We start from the raw sequence: 16,991 nt of genomic DNA on the forward strand, positions 1-16,991 counted from the left end.
AGTGGACCAGTTCCTGGGAGTGCCCTATGCTGCCCCGCCCCTGGCGGAGGGCCGCTTCCGGGCACCGGAGCCCTCCAACTGGACCGGGTCCTGGGCTGCCACCAAGCCGCGGTAAGGGTTGAGTGCAATAGCACTCATCTTCTAATCCATCAGCGTCAGACTGATGGCAGGATGGTGCATGTGGGCCTGAGTGGTGCGTGGGGCTGGGGGTGTAGATAAGGTGGTGTTAGGTGCTCTAACAGGTAACCCCTCCCCAACATCAGCCACTGAACATGGCCTTGCTCCTATGAAGTCCATTTGGGGATGGAGGGCCGCCGTGCTCGGCTCCATGCAGTGGTCCGGTGACCTGATTGCTGCCGAAATGCTGCAGAGCTGGCGGGCAGAGGGCTCTGGCCACTGGTGTTGGGCTGGAAGGGACATGGGCAAGTCCCCGCGGTTGATTCTCCTGGAAGTCAGACCATCTGTATCTGCAGGGCCCGCTGCTGGCAGCCAGGGGCCAGGACGCCCACCCCGTCCGGGGTCAGCGAGGACTGCTTGTATCTCAACGTGTTTGTCCCTCAGAACGTGGTGAGTCTGAGCCGTTGCTGGGTTTGCCCTGAAAGCTGCCCATTGGCAACCCCCAGTCCCCACAGCTTCCAGCCCCGTCCCCTCATCTCCACTCGGGTTATGCCCCCAGCGCCGTCCTCGCTGGGCCTGAACAGCTGAGAGCGAGCTCAGGGTCCTCCCGGCTCCTACACGGCTGCGCCTGCTCCTCGCCACATCCTCTCCCCTCGTGCACACGGGACAGTGCGCGCTTACCCCGCGCTGTGCTCTGGGACTATTCACACAGGCCCATGATGGGCGGGGACTCTCCTGGGGGAGACACAGCTATGAGCAAGACCCAGCAGCTGCTTGGGGAAGGGGTTATATAGGGTATCCCAAAATTCACGCAAGATTTGCAATTGAATTGAATCGCAAATCTTGGGTGAATTTTGGGACACCCTATACTTTAGTGGGAAGGGGCAGAAATAAATAAGCAAAGAAATATTAAACAACAACTGAACGACAAATAAATATGGAAGCAAAATACAGCACAGGAGGAAGCGGCAAGTGACAGGGGGAGTGGGGTGGTGGCCAGGTGGTGCCCTCCCAGCAGGCCGTGCAGGAGGGAGGTGTGAGCCGCGCAGGTGGGGCAGGGCCAGCGATGAAGGGTTGGGGGTGGGCACAGGATGGGGAAGGGGGACCCATATCCAAGTTAGTGTGCCCACGGGGAAATGACCTCTTTCGGGAGGATCTCTGGAGGGACCCCTCGGCCATCTCTTCGGAGCTGTCCGTGGAAAGGCGGGTCTCAGGCCGTGCTGGAGGGGGAGCAGGGCTCTGGCCCTGACGCTGGTTATGCCCGGGTTGGAAGCCCGCATTCGCCTGAGTGGTGGCTCTGAACCTGAGGTTCAGTCTTGGAGCTTCCTGTTTTGGAGCAAAGGTCAGAGCACGCGAGAGAGAAAAAGGAACTGAGGAACTTCGGGAAACATGAGTTCCTGGTGGCCCGTGTTGACTCATCTCCTGGCACATGTGACTGTGTCACCACTTCCTGGTCCCCTAGCCCACTAGCCATGGGAGCCAGCTGCACTTTGGAGGTGTGATGGCAGCCGGCTGGTCTGAGTGAACTCTGTAACAAGGCCACCAAACACATGAAAGGTCTTGTGGGTGGGGCACTCAGCACAGCGCCCACGTACATAGGCAGGTCCCGCCAGGGCTTGCTGGCGGTGAGGAGGCCATCTGCCTGTCAGAGTCTGTGGCACAGGGAGTGGGGAATCGCAGCACAGGAGGCAAGACCTGGATGGCATGGGCCCCCTGGAGCCTCGCCTATCTCCTGGCCTGGGGTGGGGTGTCAGACCCCCCGGATGGACCATTGTAGGCTCATATAAAAGGGTCAGCCTAAGTTCAAAGCCCAGTTCTGCTGCCTTGTAGCTGCTGTGTGACCTTAGACAAGCCACCTAACACCTCCAAGCCTCTACTGCCCCATCTGTAAAATGGGAATAATAATGACATGCCACCTCACAGAGCTGGGTGAGGACTGAATGAATAAAATCCTGGGCACACAGTGCCTGGCTGCCTGAGTTAAGCTCTGCATCACCAAGATGGGGTTCCAGTTGGCATGGCCGCATGGAAAGGGCTCACCAAGGACCCAGAACATTCTTCAGGAGTAAACTAGTGGCCAGAACTGGGGTATTAGGTGACTGCATGGCTCCAAGTCCACTACCAGCTGCCACTGGGGCCACGTGCTCACTTTGCACTGTGGGCAAAGTGTCTTCATTTTTTGTGACCCTCAGTTTCCTAATCTGTGAAATGGGGTTTATTAGTTTGCTTGGGTTGCTCTGATATAAGTACCACAAATGTGGGGGCTTGAACAACAGAAATTTATCATTTCATGATTGTAAAGGCCTGGAGTCCAAGATCAAGGTGTCGGCAGGGTATGTTCCCTTGGAGGCCGCTCTCCTTGGCATGTAGATAATCATCTCCCCTCTGTGTGTCCACGTGGTCTTCTCTTGGTGGATGTGTGTGTCCTAATGTCCTCTTTTTGTAAGGACACCAGTCATATTGGATGAGGGTGCACTGGCTAATTACCTCTTTTTGTTGATTTCAGAGAGGAAAGGAGAGGGAGAGAGAAAGATGGAAACATCAGTGATGAGAATCATTGATCAGCCCAGCACTGTGGACCAAGCCCGCAACCCGGGCATGTGCCCTGACTGTGACCAGGAATCAAACTGTGACCTCCTGGTTCATAGGTCGATGCTCAACCACTGAGCCACACCGGCCAGGCTGGCTGATTACCTCCTCACAGAACCCATCTACAAATAGTCACCTTCTGAGGTCTAGGGGTGAGGGCTTCAACATATGAGTTCTGGGGGACACATTTCCATCCATCACATGGGGCTGCGTGGGCCTACAGGGCAGAGTTGACGGGGAGAGTTTGTGCAGGCTCAGAATCTGGTACCTTCATGGGAGAGGAGCCCTCACCAGGCTCCGGTGCGGAAATGGGCCACCCTGTAGCCCTGCCTCTCTCCCATCCCACAGGCCCCCAATGCGTCCGTACTGCTGTTCTTCCACAACATGGAGGCCGGGGCCGACGACGGGAGCCTCGCCCTGGACGGCTCCTTCCTGGCTGCTACTGGCCACCTCCTCGTGGTCACTGCTGGTTACCGAGTGGGCGTCTTCGGCTTCCTGAGCGCTGGTAAGTTGCTGGCATTGGTGGGCACTGCTGATTCCTGAGCCCAGGGGCGCCGGATGGCTCTGAGGCCGGAGCCCATGCTCTTCCCATTGGCCTCACAGTGACCAAGTCCCGACATGTGGGGACAGAGAGTCAGGTCCCCCAGAGGCACCAGGTGCCTGGCCTGGACGGCACCAGGGTAATGAAGTTCCAGCTGCAAAATCACAAAAGGTAAAAGGCTCTCCTCTCTCTGAAGGGGCCGGCGCGGTGAGTGGCAACTGGGGGCTGCTGGACCAGGTGGCGGCTCTGACCTGGGTGCAGACCCACATCGCAGCGTTTGGTGGGGACCCTCGGCGGGTGACCATGGCAGCCGACCGCGGCGGAGCCGACGTGGCCAGCACCCACCTTCTCGCCGCCGGGGCTGGCGGCTCCAGACTCTTCCGGAGAGCCATGCTGATGGTGAGTGGCCGCTCGGTGTCCACCTGGCTGCAGGTGCGGTCAGGTGAGGGGTCCTCTCTGGCTCTGAGGCCCGCTGCTTCCATTGCTTGGTCCCTGTATCCGTGTTCTGAGTGTGTGTTCTGCTCAGGGCCGTCTCTCATGCACATGGGAGCCGGTGCTGAGGACTCCCCGATGGCTGGCACTCACATCTCAGGTGCTCATAGTTCCGACAGCGTGTTCTACTTCCTGCAGATGCCTTGCTAGGGTTTACTGGTCTGAGCTCTGCATTCCCTCCCTTGTCCACAGACACCACAGGGCTGGGATGTGGGATGAGAAGGCCTCTGGTGGAGGCACGTGATGATGGGGGTACAGTTTATCCAACTCTATGCAATGACACCTGGCAGCACCCCCCAAACAGGAGAGAAATCAAACCAAGAGAACTCTAGTCTGCTTCCCAATGTGGCTTCCCTGATCCTGTCTGGGTTTGAATTTCGAATATCCCCGGAAGCTGTCTGGTTTCTTCCGCAGCCCTCGTCCCATCCCTCCTCCACCCTGAGATTCCATTCTGGTGGTATTTCACTGTGGGACAGTGTTGGGTGATGCGTGACTCTAAGCCCTTCCGCCTCAGTGATGCTCACTTACCTGGGGGTGAGGACAGTAGGGGACCCGGGGGCTTGTCCACGTGGCTATTCAAGGAGTGGCAGGAGCTGGGTCAGCAGCACAGGAAGGCACGGGCCTCCAAAGGCCTGACCAACCGAGCTGTTGGTTGTGGAATGAAGGCAAAGAATAGAACTCAGCGCTCATGATTCTGCTATGCGGTCTGAGCACCTACTAGGGGATGATGATGATGGTGATGATGATAGTGATGGTGATGATGGTGATGATGGCAGTGGTTGTGATGATGACGATAGTAATGATGGTGATAATGTGATGCTACAATTATGATTATGATATATTGATGATGATGGTGATGATGATGATGATGGTGGTGATGCTAGTGATGATGGTGAGGACAATGATGGTGGTGATGATGGTGATAGTAATGATGATGATAATAGTAATGATGATGATAATGTGATGCTACAATGATGATTATGATATATTGATGATGATGACAATAATCATGATGGAAGTAATAACCTGGTTGACCATGAGACCCCAAAACTATTCTGTCATTGATTAGCTTCTAATTGTACTGCGTGTCCAGCCGTTGGCAGGTGGGGTGCCAGGTGCTGTGACAGGTGCTGGAGACTCCGTGCTGAATAATTCATGCCCTGGTTCTCAGGAAGCTTGGAGGTTGCTGTGGGGCGAGAGCAGATAGTTAAAGCAGATATTTAAGAGAGGGTCTTCAGGCAGCTTAGAGAGAAGCCCCAGCCAAGAGCAGGAGAAGGAGGGGGTGGTGGAGAATGCTTCTCAGGAGAGAGGAAGTCTGGGGATTGCGTGGGACTGCGAGGGGCTCTGAGGGACTGTGTGGGATTGTGTGGGACTGCGTGGGACTGCGAGGGGCTCTGAGGGACTGTGTGGGATTGTGTGGGACTGCGTGGGATTGTGTGGGATTGTGTGGGACTGCGTGGGACTGCGTGGGACTGTGTGGGATTGTGTGGGACTGCGTGGGATTGTGTGGGACTGTGTGGGACTGCGAGGGGCTCTGAGGGACTGTGTGGGATTGTGTGGGACTGCGTGGGATTGTGTGGGACTGTGTGGGATTGTGTGGGACTGTGTGGGGCTGTGCCGGCAGAGTCCAGGCACCAAGAGGATGCTGGACTCGTCCTCAATCTGTAGGCCTGCAGTGCCTCAAGGGGATAGGGCTCTCCTGGGCAGTGGGATAGGGGTTGGGAGGCAGAGAGCAGCCAGACTGCACTGAACACCTTGGGCCCACCCTGAGCACGTGGCAGCCATCGCCATGGAATGGTGTTGTGTGTTTGCGTCTTTGATTGGGTCTGGTTGACCATTTTAACCACTTTTAAGTGTGCAATTCAGTGGCACTAAGCACATGTACAAGGTTATGCAATCATCGCCATGGATCATTTCCAGAGCTCTCATCCCAAGCAGAAACTCTGTTCCTAATAGAACCTGGCTCCCCTCCACCTTCTTCTCTGTGATGTTGCCTGGCTAGGTACCTCCTACTGGTGGGACCACACAAGATGTGCCCTCTGGTGTCTGGCTCTCTCACTTAGCATGTCTGCAGGGTTCCTCCGTGGTCCATGCTGTAGCCTCTAGCAGAATTTCATCCCTTTCCAAGGCTGAGTCCTATTCCACTGTGCGCGCAGCATGTTTTGTTCATCATCCATCGATGGACCTCAGGGTGCACCTTTGGCTGTTGTGCACAGTGCTGCTGTGAGCACGCTGCGCCTTCAAAGAGCTTTGAGCCTGGCCGGCCTGGCTCAGTGATTGAGCCTCGACCTATGAACCAGGAGGTCACGGTTTGATTCCCGGTCAGGGCACACACCCGGGTTTTGGGCTCAGTCCCCAGTGTGGGGTGTGCAGCAGGCAGCCGATCAATGGTTCTTACTCATCATTGATGTTTCTCTCTCTCCCTTCCTCTCTGAAATCAATATATATATATATATATATATATATATATATATATATATATATATATATATAGTTTAAAAAGCACTTTGAGCAGGTGGGAAATTGCTTCCTTTTAGGAGACTTCACTTAGAGGCGCGGGAGGGTGAACCAGAGGGACAACCCTGGGACAGAGAAGCAATGAGGAGACGATGAAGTAACACAGTTAAGGAAAGAGGGAGACCATTGAGGCCAGTGCCACGGACCTGCTAGCCATGCTGAGGCCGGGGGCCACTCCCGCTCTGCCTCGCCTTCCTGGGACCAGGGCCTTGATCACGAGGAGGGCAGGGGTGGCGTGGTTTGGGCCTCACTGAGGCTAGGGCAGCATCGTCACCATCCCCCACAGGAAGCTGTGCCACCGCCAATTCATCCCTCGCCTGCATGTTCAGGACAGACTCCACGGCCCATCCTGCCCCTGCAGGCCCTGTCCTGTGTGAGACTTGGTCCTGCCCTCCTGCTCCCGGCTGCCCTGTTCACCCTCAGGGACCCTCCCGGACTCGGCAGCTCCGAGTCAGACCCTTCCCATGGCTGTGCTGCCTGCACTTCCCCACAGGATTTATCAGGATTCCCACCAGCTGCTCCTGCTGCCCCGTCTGTCTCCCTCCCAAGACTGTAGGCCCCGGGGGACGGGGGCCCGGTGTGCCTGGCTCTCCACGGGCGAGCGCCCAGCACAGCTGGTCTTACAGTACCTGCTGCACAGTCAGCATCTGGGCAGGGATGAGCGGGTGAAGGGGGACCCACAGGATGGCCCGTTTTCCTCCTCCCCTCCCCCTTGTGTTTCTTCTCCTTTGGTGTGGGCTTTCTTCAGTCTGTCCCTCCGTAGGGGTTGTGTCCCTGCGGAGGGAGGTCTGAGCCCAAATCATCTCTCGATCCCTGGGGCTGAAAACAGACCCCCTGACTCTGAGTTGATCCTGAAGGTATTTCCCCAGGGCCCCCTTGGAAACCAGACACTCAGTGGGACCCAGAAGACACCCCAACACCTTCTCGTAGGCGCAGAAGGCAGACTTCTTGAAAATTCTGGAGAGTTTGGGTGTTTGGGGAATTTCTGAAGCGAATCTGTTCTCACAAATGGGAGCGCGTGTAAAAATAAGCCGCCATCTGTTTCCGCCGTTTGGGAGCGGCTTTTACAGCTCCTCCCAGCAGCCTTGGGGTGTGAGGCCGTGCGGGATCCAGGGCACCGAAATACTTCTCTCTGTTAGCAGTTCTTCAACGCGTTCCTTACCGGCAGATGCTTGGGGAACGAAGGCAAGCTGGCGACACATTCCTGATTAAAATCTCGTCTTTCTGCAAATCTCAGGGCCAGAACTGTTGCCCCAGCAGGCGAGACAGACTCCCGTGAGAACTACTAGCAGGGTCATTCGTTTGGTGTCTTTGGGGCCATCGAGAACTCTCAGAGTATTATCTCGGAGACTCCTCACATGCATTCACAAGGGGTGTGTTTTCTCAATAGCTGTTTAGAGATCAGACATCCACAGCTCAGAGATGTTTAGTGACCTGCTAAAGAACACGCAGCAAAGAAGGAGCTGGGGTAGGGATTCGAACCGACAGCTCAAGCCTGTGTTTCCCATTTGATGAGGCTACTGCTGCAGGGACTTGGGACTCCTGGGGTGTCAATGTGTAAGACAAAGAGGCCAGGTTTAGGGTGGGACGAGCGCAGTAGCTCCTGGCCTTGGGTGAGCCCTGTAACCGTATTCCTCAGAGATAGACTGGGCATGGCTAATCTCGGGGCTCGGGGCGCTGTCAGCAGTAGGTTTGCAGATGCCCTGCACACCGTAGCACTTGGGAAACCTCAGTTTCCCCCATTCGATGCCCAGAGGAGGCAACTGCAGACAGAAGCAGGCCTGGGGTATCTCCTCAGCCGGGGCCGGGTCGGAGGAAGAGGGGTGGCATGTTGCCCACCTGCATTTGGCGACTGACACCCTGGCCGGCTCTCAGGGAAGACGGAGGAGGCCCTGCCCTCTGGGGTGTGATGCTCGGGACGCAGATGATATTTCCATCGCCCCGATTCCGCGTTCCTCGGTGTGAATGCCAGGCCTCACGACTTGGCCTCGAGCAAAAGTTTCCTGTCTCGTTGCCTCTCTATTCCCACCCGAGCCCCTGCTCTGGGCTCCCTGGTTTCCCTGTTCCTAGAAAATGCCAGGCTTGCCCGGTCAGTGTGGCTCGGTGGTTGAGCGTCAACCTTTGAATTAGGAGGTCACAGTTCGATTCCAGGTCAGGGCACATGCCCGGGTTGCGGGCTCAATCCCTAGTGTGGGTGTGCAGGAGGCAGCCGATCCATGATTCACTCTCTTCATGGATGTTTCTCTCTCTCTCTCTCTCCCTCTCCCTTCCTCTCTGAAATCAATAAAAATATATATTTTTTAAAATGCCAGGCTCCCCCTAGGTCTCTGCATCACTGCTCGTGATCAGCAAAGGCCTGCTTCTCCATCTGGAGGGTCACCCCCCCTCCAGGGCTCGGCCGCAACAGGGCTCACAGCTCTCCCCGCTCCTAAGACAGGAAGACCCGCGTGGTGGGAACTCTCCCCGTAGCAGTGCCGAGGCCTCTGTCCTGCCTCAGATGCTTGCTGCCTTCCTCCCGTGTCTTACCCTGACCCCCCCAGGCCGGTGCTTTCTGCAGGGGGAGGTCTGTGTGTCTGACACCAGGGTCTCTGCTTTTCCTGCCCTAGCCCCAGCCCCGAGCAGTGCCTGGAATCTGGTAGGTGCCCAAAAATATCTGTAGAAGGAAATTCGTGGGAGAACAAACAGCAGAGGTACTACAAGTAATGTGGGGGCGGGGGGGTTGCCAGGTGAGACAGGGTTTTTGTAACAATGGCCAGGACGTTTTTCTGTCCTCACCCTCAAGTGTGAGGGGACACCATCAAAGTCACACACTCGTGTGTGCTGGAGGCCGCCCTCCGGACGCTGAGCGGCCGGCCAGCGAGGCCTCTGTCTCTTGTCTCCGTCTCTGTCCAGTTGCACGTTGAGTTGAGAATTTGGGACCCAGGGCAGCTTCTGAATGAACTGCACCCCCCCCCCGTCCTCCCCCCCCCCCCCCCCCCCCCGCCCAGCTCACCCAGGAAACTCTCCCTCCATCCAGGGGGTTAAATACGCATTAGGTTTATTTTAATCAGGAATAAATACATGATTTAGCAAAATGTAATGCTTCCCACTTAGAAATCCCTCGCGTCCTCCCCACACGCTCCAACCATGTGAGTCACAACGGAAAAGAACACAGGAGACCCCGTGCAGACATCTGGCGGGCGGCAGCCCTGCCTTATGTCGGCGGCAGCGTGCACCGGCTGCAGTCACTTCCCAGGCTCGGCCGGCCCCTTTGAAGCCTTTTGGGGGCAGGGGAACCCCAGATGTCTTCGGGTATAAACAGCCTGGGCTCTGCTGATACAGAAAAGCTTGTAAACGCGTCGACACGTGCAGCGAGCACAGTGACCTCAGACGTGCAGAATGCGCATGGCGGACAGACAGATGCTCATATCCGGCAGCGAGAGATACCCTGGCACAGGCTCCGCCCCTCCCCTGGCCCCTGCCCAGCAGGGAAAGGAGGCCTGGCTCCCGGCAGCCCCTCCTGGCAGGGGCAGGGGCAGGGGCAGGGGCGTGGGCGGCTGGGGCCCAGGCTTCTCCTCGCGAGGCCTTGGCTGTGGCCCTCTAATCTCTTTCAGTGATGGAGACAGAACTGAGCCCCTCTCACCCCCTCATTCCCGGGGCCCAGCACTTTTATTCGTGTGTGTGCCAGACCCTTCGTAGAATAAAATACCGAGAAATGAGTGCTCTAGAACTTATCCAGGTCCGACCATTCTGACCTCCTCTATCCAGCCACGCCCTCTCTCTGAAGGTCCAGCTGAAACCTGGGCCTGGGGTCACCCCACCTGACCCCTGTCCCACGCAGAGCCAGGCGCTGATGTCTGCCTTTACACCCACCGTCACGATCTTCGTTTACACACTTCCTCCACACCGTGAACCTCTGCTGGGGCCTGGGGCTCAGCTGTCCCTTTTTTTTTTTCCGGACGCCTTTCGTAGGGGAGGACACGGAGCCTCTTCGCAGTCAGGAGGGAGTCTGGGTGCGTTGATGTGGGGACTCTGGCTGCGAAGCTGCAGAGGGGATGTGGTGGAAGCCCGCGCAGTCCGTCCCGCACCACACCCCCTCCCCACAGCCTCCCTCTCCCCTGGGCCTCGCCCCTGCAGAGGCGGGGAGGCCATGTGACCACTGCACATGCGGCTTTGGGACCCGAGGGGCAGAGAGAGCTTCCGGGCTACTTAGGACGGTGAGCGATCAGGGTCCCTGAGCTGCTCAGCGAGAAGAGGTGCGTGTACCGAGGCCTCTGTCCGTGGCTGAGAAGGTGCCGAGCAGGGGACCAGCGTGCAAACCCGGACCTGTGCCCAGGTCACGGCTGTTGGCCGGTCTCCTTCCCGGGCGTTTCTCCTTAGACGTTCTCTCTGTGAGCTCAGAGGGCAGGCTGTTGGGGGTGGGCCCTGCGCCCTATCCTGGGAGAGAGTGGCTGTCTTTCCCGCAAACACGATGAGCACCCAACATACAAGCAGGCTCTTCCGAAGCAGGGCGCCATCCTGTCGTGAGTCGACGTCCGGTGACGTCCAGGACTGGCCCGACGCCAGGGAGGGTCCCTGCGTCACGATGTGGACAGAGGAGGTGGGTGCGTGAGCTCAGGCAGCTTCTCGTGGAAGACGCGAGGTTCCCGGGGACCAGGCGACCGAGCCTCTCGGCTGGACCCCGGGTGACAGTCCAGAGCCTGTTCCCGCTGGGCACCCCGTGCGGCTGCCCGTCCGCCCTGGGCTAGTCCTCGAAGTAGGGCGGCGACGACGAGAAGAAGGCGCTCTTCCTCTTGCTCCCGCTGTACAGCAGGGAGATGCTCTTCTTCTTGCGGTCCAGGGGCGCGCCGCTGTCGCCCGCCAGGGACAGGTAGGAGGCGATGCTCTCCCGCAGGCCGTAGCTGAAGAGGGACTCGTCCACGCCCAGTGGGTTCCCCGTGCCCTCGGGGTCCTCCTGCAGCCTGTGCGTGGGAGCAAAGGGGACAGAGGGAGGGGAAAAGAGAAGGATGAGGACAAGAGAATAAGAGGAAGGAAAAAGGCCCTGTTAGCATTTCTCTAGCTTATCATTCTAATTCTGCTTCCTATATTTGCGGCTGTGTGGCCTTAGATAAGTCACTGAACCTCTCTGAACCACCATTTCCTTCAATGGCTAAAATGTCTCTGTAAACTGTAAATTTTAATGAGTATTTTTATGATATTTACAAGAAAGAGCAGTTTTATTTATCTCCCAGTCAACTCTGACTTCTGATTCTTTTTTTTTTTTTTTTGTCCCAATGGGATGTCTGGATCAGTATTTAGTTAATAAGGCAACCCACCAATCAATCTCCAACTACACATACCCCTAAAATACAATAGCAGACACTCAAAGCAGATCAGTGGGAAATGCTTTTCCCTTAAAAAAACAAACTATGCCACTTTAGGATTTTGCTGGTGTGTTTAAACTTCCTGAGGGAGTTTAAAAGAATATTAAATGATACAAGAGTTCTTTGTGTGACCCTCTCTGGGATCCTGACAATTAGGAAAAGGAAGGTGGTATCTTTCTGCTAGAAAATGTTCTGCTCACACTGAATGGGGCTCAGGAAATGTTCGCAGAACTGGGGGGCTGGGGCCCTGCCAGGGAGTCGCTAGGGTCGTGGCCCCCACTGCGTGAGGCCCAAGGCTGGGTCTGCCTCCCGGGGGCCGGCGGGGTTCCATGGGGTGTGCCCGCTCAGTGTGCCCACCGTCAGGTTCCCGCAGGGCCGGCTGTAGCTGGCCACGGTGTTCATGTGCCAGGCTCACACGCTGGACGGGGGCTCACGCGCTGGACGGGGGCCCACACGCTGGACGGGGGCTCACACGCTGGACGGGGGCCCACACGCTGGACGGGGGCTCTCACGCTGGACGGGGGCTCACACGCTGGACGGGGGCTCACACACACAGACGGACACCCTGACCCTCACCTGGACATCTTCCTCCAGTCCAGGGTCTTCTGGCGCAGGGTGACGGGCGAGTCGGAGGCCCTCACGGCCGGGGCAGCGGTGCTCTGGGTGAGGCAGGGTGTGGTCAGCACGCAGCACAGGCCGTCGGCCACCTCTGAGGACGGAGCAGACAGCGGGTCAGTGACGGAGACGCTGCAGCCAGCGCAGGCGTGGGGCTGAGCGACCATCAGCACAGCCCCCTCACCCTCAGGAGGGCCCATGTGCAGGGGGCTGTGGGCAGCCCTGACTTCCCCAGAGCTCACAGAGCAGCATTCAAGGCAGCATGGTGGCGGGATACACGGGTAGGGAGAAAGGAAGACAAAAGAAACAATGAAAGAAGACAGGGAGGGAAGAGATGGAGGGAGAAAGCGAGAGGGAGGGAAGTAAAGATAGATCTCAAAAAAGATAAAAGGCACAGAAAAGGAAGAAGGAGAAAAAGATTCAAAGCAAAAGAGAGAAAGTGGACAAAGGAAAGGGGGGGACCCTTCTCCCCCTCACCCTGGACACTCATGCACAAGGAGAATGAAAGCAGAGTAAACGCGTCCGCCCCCTCGGCTGGTGTAAGCTGTCTGAGCTCCCAGCCCTCCTTCTCCGGGCCCTTCAGACACAGTGCTCCTCAGAGGCCTCCTCCCAGCCCGTGTCCTGGCGAGAGAGGTGGGGCCTGGCTGCGCTCAGGCCTTCTGAGAGATGGAGGAAAGCGGGGCGCCTTCACATTGAGGACCCGGCCGGTCATGTCACAGGGGCAATGGCGGGGCCGAGGGTGCCAGGTGCTGCTGGCCCCTGGTAGGGCCGGGCGGAGCCACGTCACCCATGAGTGTCTCCACCTCCCGTCTTGTCTGTGGAGCCCTGGGGGGTCCTTTCCCAAGAACTAAAGGAAACTGTTCTGAGGAGCAAACCCAGGCTCTCAGAGGGTGGCAGCCGAGGACGCCCATCCCAGCGCTCAGCCTGCCTTTCACCTTGAACTTGAATGCCCACCCACACTGTCCCACGCCGAGAAACGCGAGATGGGGCCCTGAGTTCAGAGGAAGCTTAGCTGCATTGGATCTGAAATAATGACCTGTCACGGGCTGGAGGGGGTGCCTAGGGGTGAGGGACCACATCGGACACGAAGAAATCGGCGGCGGTACCCAGCCCAGGCGGGGACTGGTGTCAGTCTGTCTTTCCTTCGAGAGCTTAACAGGTAGGGTGAGGAGGCAATTTTGGCAACGAGAAAAGCAGGTGCCGTGAGCCCAGCGCTGAGCGAGGCCACGTCCTTGAGCCGCCAGCACTGTTGGGCCCATTTTCGGAGCGCGGAGACTGAGGGTCCTGGGCCAAGTCACTTGCTCAAGGTCACAGAGATGTGACCCAGCCTGTGGCATGGGCTCTGAGCCAGGCACTTGTTCTAAGAGCAGCTCCTTGCCCCTGACATGGAGGAGAGGGAAGTCCTTCCTGCCTCTGGGGTCTGGACACACTCCTCTCCTCCTCCCGTCTGTGGAAATCTCTAGAACGCTCCCTCAGGCTCTCAGACCTCTCAGCTCCATCTCGACACTCGAGGGGCCCCTGTCCCCACCGCTTGTCTCTCTGGCCCTAACTTAGACCTCGTTTGTGTCCTACGCTCTCTGCTCTCTCAGTCACCACTGCGCATGGAATACTTCAGATGCCAGACTTTTCACATTGGTGATTCCGGGTCCTCGCAACAATCCTATAAGAGGCACTAAATCCCCATTTTATAGATGAAGAAACTGAGGCTTCCAGATGGTAGGTAATTGCCCGAGGGCCCCAGGGAAATAAGTACAAGCAACCTGTGCAACAGAGACGTCTATGCAGACCCCTCGGGCACAGCCACGCTAACGTTGTCCCAAGGAGAAGCAGGCCTGGCGGGCGGAGAAACTGGCCACATTGCTTCAACCTTCGGGTCCCCAGGAGCCGGGAGCATTTCAGGGTTTCAGTCTCATTTCAGTTACTACAGGGGTGAAGCAGACTGCGGTGCAGGCCCAGGAGGTGGTGGGGAAGGCCCTGCTCTGTGACGGTGCATGGTCCTGAGTGAGCCTGGCAGTGCATGGTCCCGGGTGAGCCTGGCGGTGCACGGTCCCGGGTGAGCCTGGCGGTGCACGGTCCCAGGTGAGCCTGGTGGTGCATGGTCCCGGGTGAGCATGGCGGTGCATGGTCCTGGGTGAGCCTGGCCGGAAGCCTGTGGAGCGCCCTGTCTGTGACATCCTGCTGGGGCGGCATCCCCTCCTGTTTGCCTTTGTCTATGCAAAACTTCTGGTCTGTGCACCTCTGGTATGATTGTTATTAAGAGCCAATACCACAACCGATGTTTACTCATAATCGGTAGAAGTGCACCATTTCCAGGACTCCCTTCCTCTTTCATTTTTAGCCAAGCTGCTAGGTTCTCGGGTGTCACAGAAATAATTGCGTTATCTTTTATTTTGCACCCGCTGCACGGCAGGCTGGGACGCCGCGTCGCCTCAGGGTTCGATGGTGTTGAGCGATCAATACCCCCGCGGGCGGGTCGCATCTGCCTTCTGTGAGCGGGGACCCGAGTCCCGCAGAGACCGAGGGTTTTGTCCAAGGCCTCACAGAGCCCTCGAGCACCCGAGCTTGGGCCTGTGTCTCCCATGTGGCCATACCTCCTTCAGGACTGCGCGTCTCACGGGCCAGGTGCGAGGACCCAGGCCCCGTGGTCGCTTTCTCCTTGAAATGTCCTTCAAGGCCCCACACCTACAGGTCCTTCCAGGTCAGGCCTTCTGAACCAGGAAGGAGAGGACACTAGCAAAGTGAAAGGCACCTCTCTTCCTCCCCCTGGTGCCCAGGGAGGAGGTGGAAGGGGCTGCTCTGGCCGAGGAGTGGGGAGAAACGCAGCTATGCGCTAGGAGGCGCTCTCCCAGCACTCTGTGCGCACCAACCCCAGGCATCTCACAGCATCCCCCCTGGGTGGGAACACTCAACATCTTCAATACACAGAGGAGAAAAGGAGCCCAGAGTCGCACAGCCAGCCCCAAGTGCCCAGAAGGTCTGGGCTACGAGCATCGGTTCCACATCAACTCTTAGAAACAGCCACCTTTTCACTCTTTCTGCCTTTTCTGTGAAGTTCCAACTCCTGCCCTGCCCTCCAGGCCTGTCAGTCTCACTAGCTTTCCTGTCTCATTGCCCTCAGCAAAACCACGCTCTGTTCCCACCACCTTGGCGGATGACCCCGTCCTGGTCAGCGTGGGTCATTTCGACCCCCTCCTGGGTCCAGGAAGGCCACGGGAACGAATGACGCCCGAGCCTTGGTCTCTAAGAGCTCCTGGGGAAGCAGGCCCGAACACGGTGAACGCGGCCAACAGGCAGAGCGAGCGGGGTTCTGGGGACACCGGGCGTCTGTCGGAGCCGAGTCTACTGACACTCCGTCGAGGAGGGGGTCCTGACCAGCGTGGCTCAGTGGTTGAGCGTCGACCCATGAACCAGGAGGTCACAGTTCGATTCCTGGTCAGGGCACATGCCCAGGTTGTGGGCTCGATCCCCAGTGTGGGGCGTGCAGGAGGCAGCTGACGGGTGGTTCTCGCTCATCATTGATGTTTCTGTCTGTCTCTCCCTCTCCCTTCCTCTCTCTGAAATCATTTTTTTTAAAGCATAAAAAAAGAAGGGGTCCCATTGGCTGGAAGCCCCGGAGGAGCCTGCGTGCAGAAAAGGGGAAATGGGTGGCATTGCAGAGCGAAGCCCGAGGCCCGCAGCTGCGCGGTCGGCTTGAGGAAGTGCGAGCCGTCCGTGGCTGTGAACTAGGGGCACCGACCTCTTTCGTTTACAGGCAGGGACGGCGAACTCGAGATTCGCTGTGTTTTACTCACTCGGCGGCATTGGCGGGCACCCTGTTTCAGCCCCAGCCTTACAGGCCGCGTGAACGGGGAAAGGGCGCGTGGAGAAGGCGGGATGGAAGAGAGCAAAGCGCCCCACGAGCGCCCTGGACCAGTGGTTCTCAACCTGCTGGCCCTTTAAATGCAGTTCCTCATGTTGTGACCCAACCATAACATTATTTCCGTTGCTACTTCATCACTGTCATGTTGCTACTGTGATGAATCGTCATGTAAATATCTGATATGCAGGATGGTCTTAGGCGACCCCTGTGAAAGGGTCGTTCGACCGCCAAAGGGGTCGTGACCCACAGGTTGAGAACCCCTGCCCTAGACAGGGGCCCCCGCAGGGCAGTTAGCAAGGAGGGTTCAGGGCTGCGTCCTGCGGGCAGCTCTTACCGGAGTAGTGGTTGACCAGGTCCTCCAGGCACTGGAAGGTGAGCCGCGGCGAGATGTAGTACCAGTTGTTGGGCAGGCGGAAGATGCGGTAGTGCTTGACCTGCCGGTGCCGCACGGAGAGGGAGTAGAAGCCTGCAGGCACGGAGGACGGTCAGTGGCATCCCGGGGACCCAGCCCAGGGCAACCGGCTGGAGCCCACCCCCGCTGAGGCCGAGGGCTTTTCTCAGCCTGTCCCACCGTGACACCCAGACACACACTCTCGTGGGGAGCAGCAGCCACGGGAACCCCATCTGCATGGATGCGGCTCACTCTTTTTTAAAAACACACACACATTTTTATTGATTTCGGAGAGGCCTGTCTCTGCTTGGTGACGTTCCCACGAGGGGAGCGTCCACATCCCGTTCGGGGTCCTTGGGCTGCGTGAGGGGTTCGAGTCGGGTTGCAGCCGCAGGCCGGGACCCGGGGCATCCTCGGGTTTGGCCCGCGTACCCTCCAGCGCCTCACCTGTGAGAGGCCTCAGGGTTGTGCCCCTGTGTTCCCGTCCCAGCTGCCTCTGACTTGGGCGTGGTGTTCTCAGAAACTTGG

The 16,991-nt window shown here is 57.8% G+C and overlaps 2 protein-coding genes across 6 annotated transcripts in view; one reads left to right on the top strand and one right to left on the bottom strand.

The window, feature by feature from the left end:
- The window catches only part of TG (thyroglobulin), a 153,734-nt gene that overhangs the window by 84,555 nt on the left and 52,188 nt on the right, over positions 1 to 16,991 (top strand). The window contains exons 38-41 of the mRNA XM_059672358.1: positions 1 to 111; positions 474 to 567; positions 3,055 to 3,211; positions 3,444 to 3,646. The exon at positions 1 to 111 is cut by the window's left edge and continues 109 nt beyond it. Of these exons, the coding sequence (XP_059528341.1) occupies positions 1 to 111; positions 474 to 567; positions 3,055 to 3,211; positions 3,444 to 3,646 (565 nt within the window). The remainder of the gene's footprint in view (positions 112 to 473; positions 568 to 3,054; positions 3,212 to 3,443; positions 3,647 to 16,991) is intronic.
- The window catches only part of SLA (Src like adaptor), a 29,099-nt gene continuing 21,377 nt past the window's right edge, over positions 9,270 to 16,991 (bottom strand). For 4 of the 5 annotated variants that reach the window (XM_059672344.1, XM_059672345.1, XM_059672342.1 and 1 more), the window contains 3 exons: positions 16,407 to 16,538; positions 12,175 to 12,307; positions 9,270 to 11,196 (listed from right to left, as the gene is read on the bottom strand). In XM_059672344.1, coding sequence (XP_059528327.1) covers positions 10,980 to 11,196; positions 12,175 to 12,307; positions 16,407 to 16,538 — 482 coding nt within the window. In that variant the 3' untranslated portion in view covers positions 9,270 to 10,979. The remainder of the gene's footprint in view (positions 11,197 to 12,174; positions 12,308 to 16,406; positions 16,539 to 16,991) is intronic. The other variant, XR_009449607.1, reaches the window with a different exon arrangement.

The sequence above is a fragment of the Myotis daubentonii genome, chromosome 17 (genome assembly GCF_963259705.1).
Source record: "Myotis daubentonii chromosome 17, mMyoDau2.1, whole genome shotgun sequence".
In the NCBI taxonomy this organism is placed as follows: domain Eukaryota; kingdom Metazoa; phylum Chordata; class Mammalia; order Chiroptera; family Vespertilionidae; genus Myotis; species Myotis daubentonii.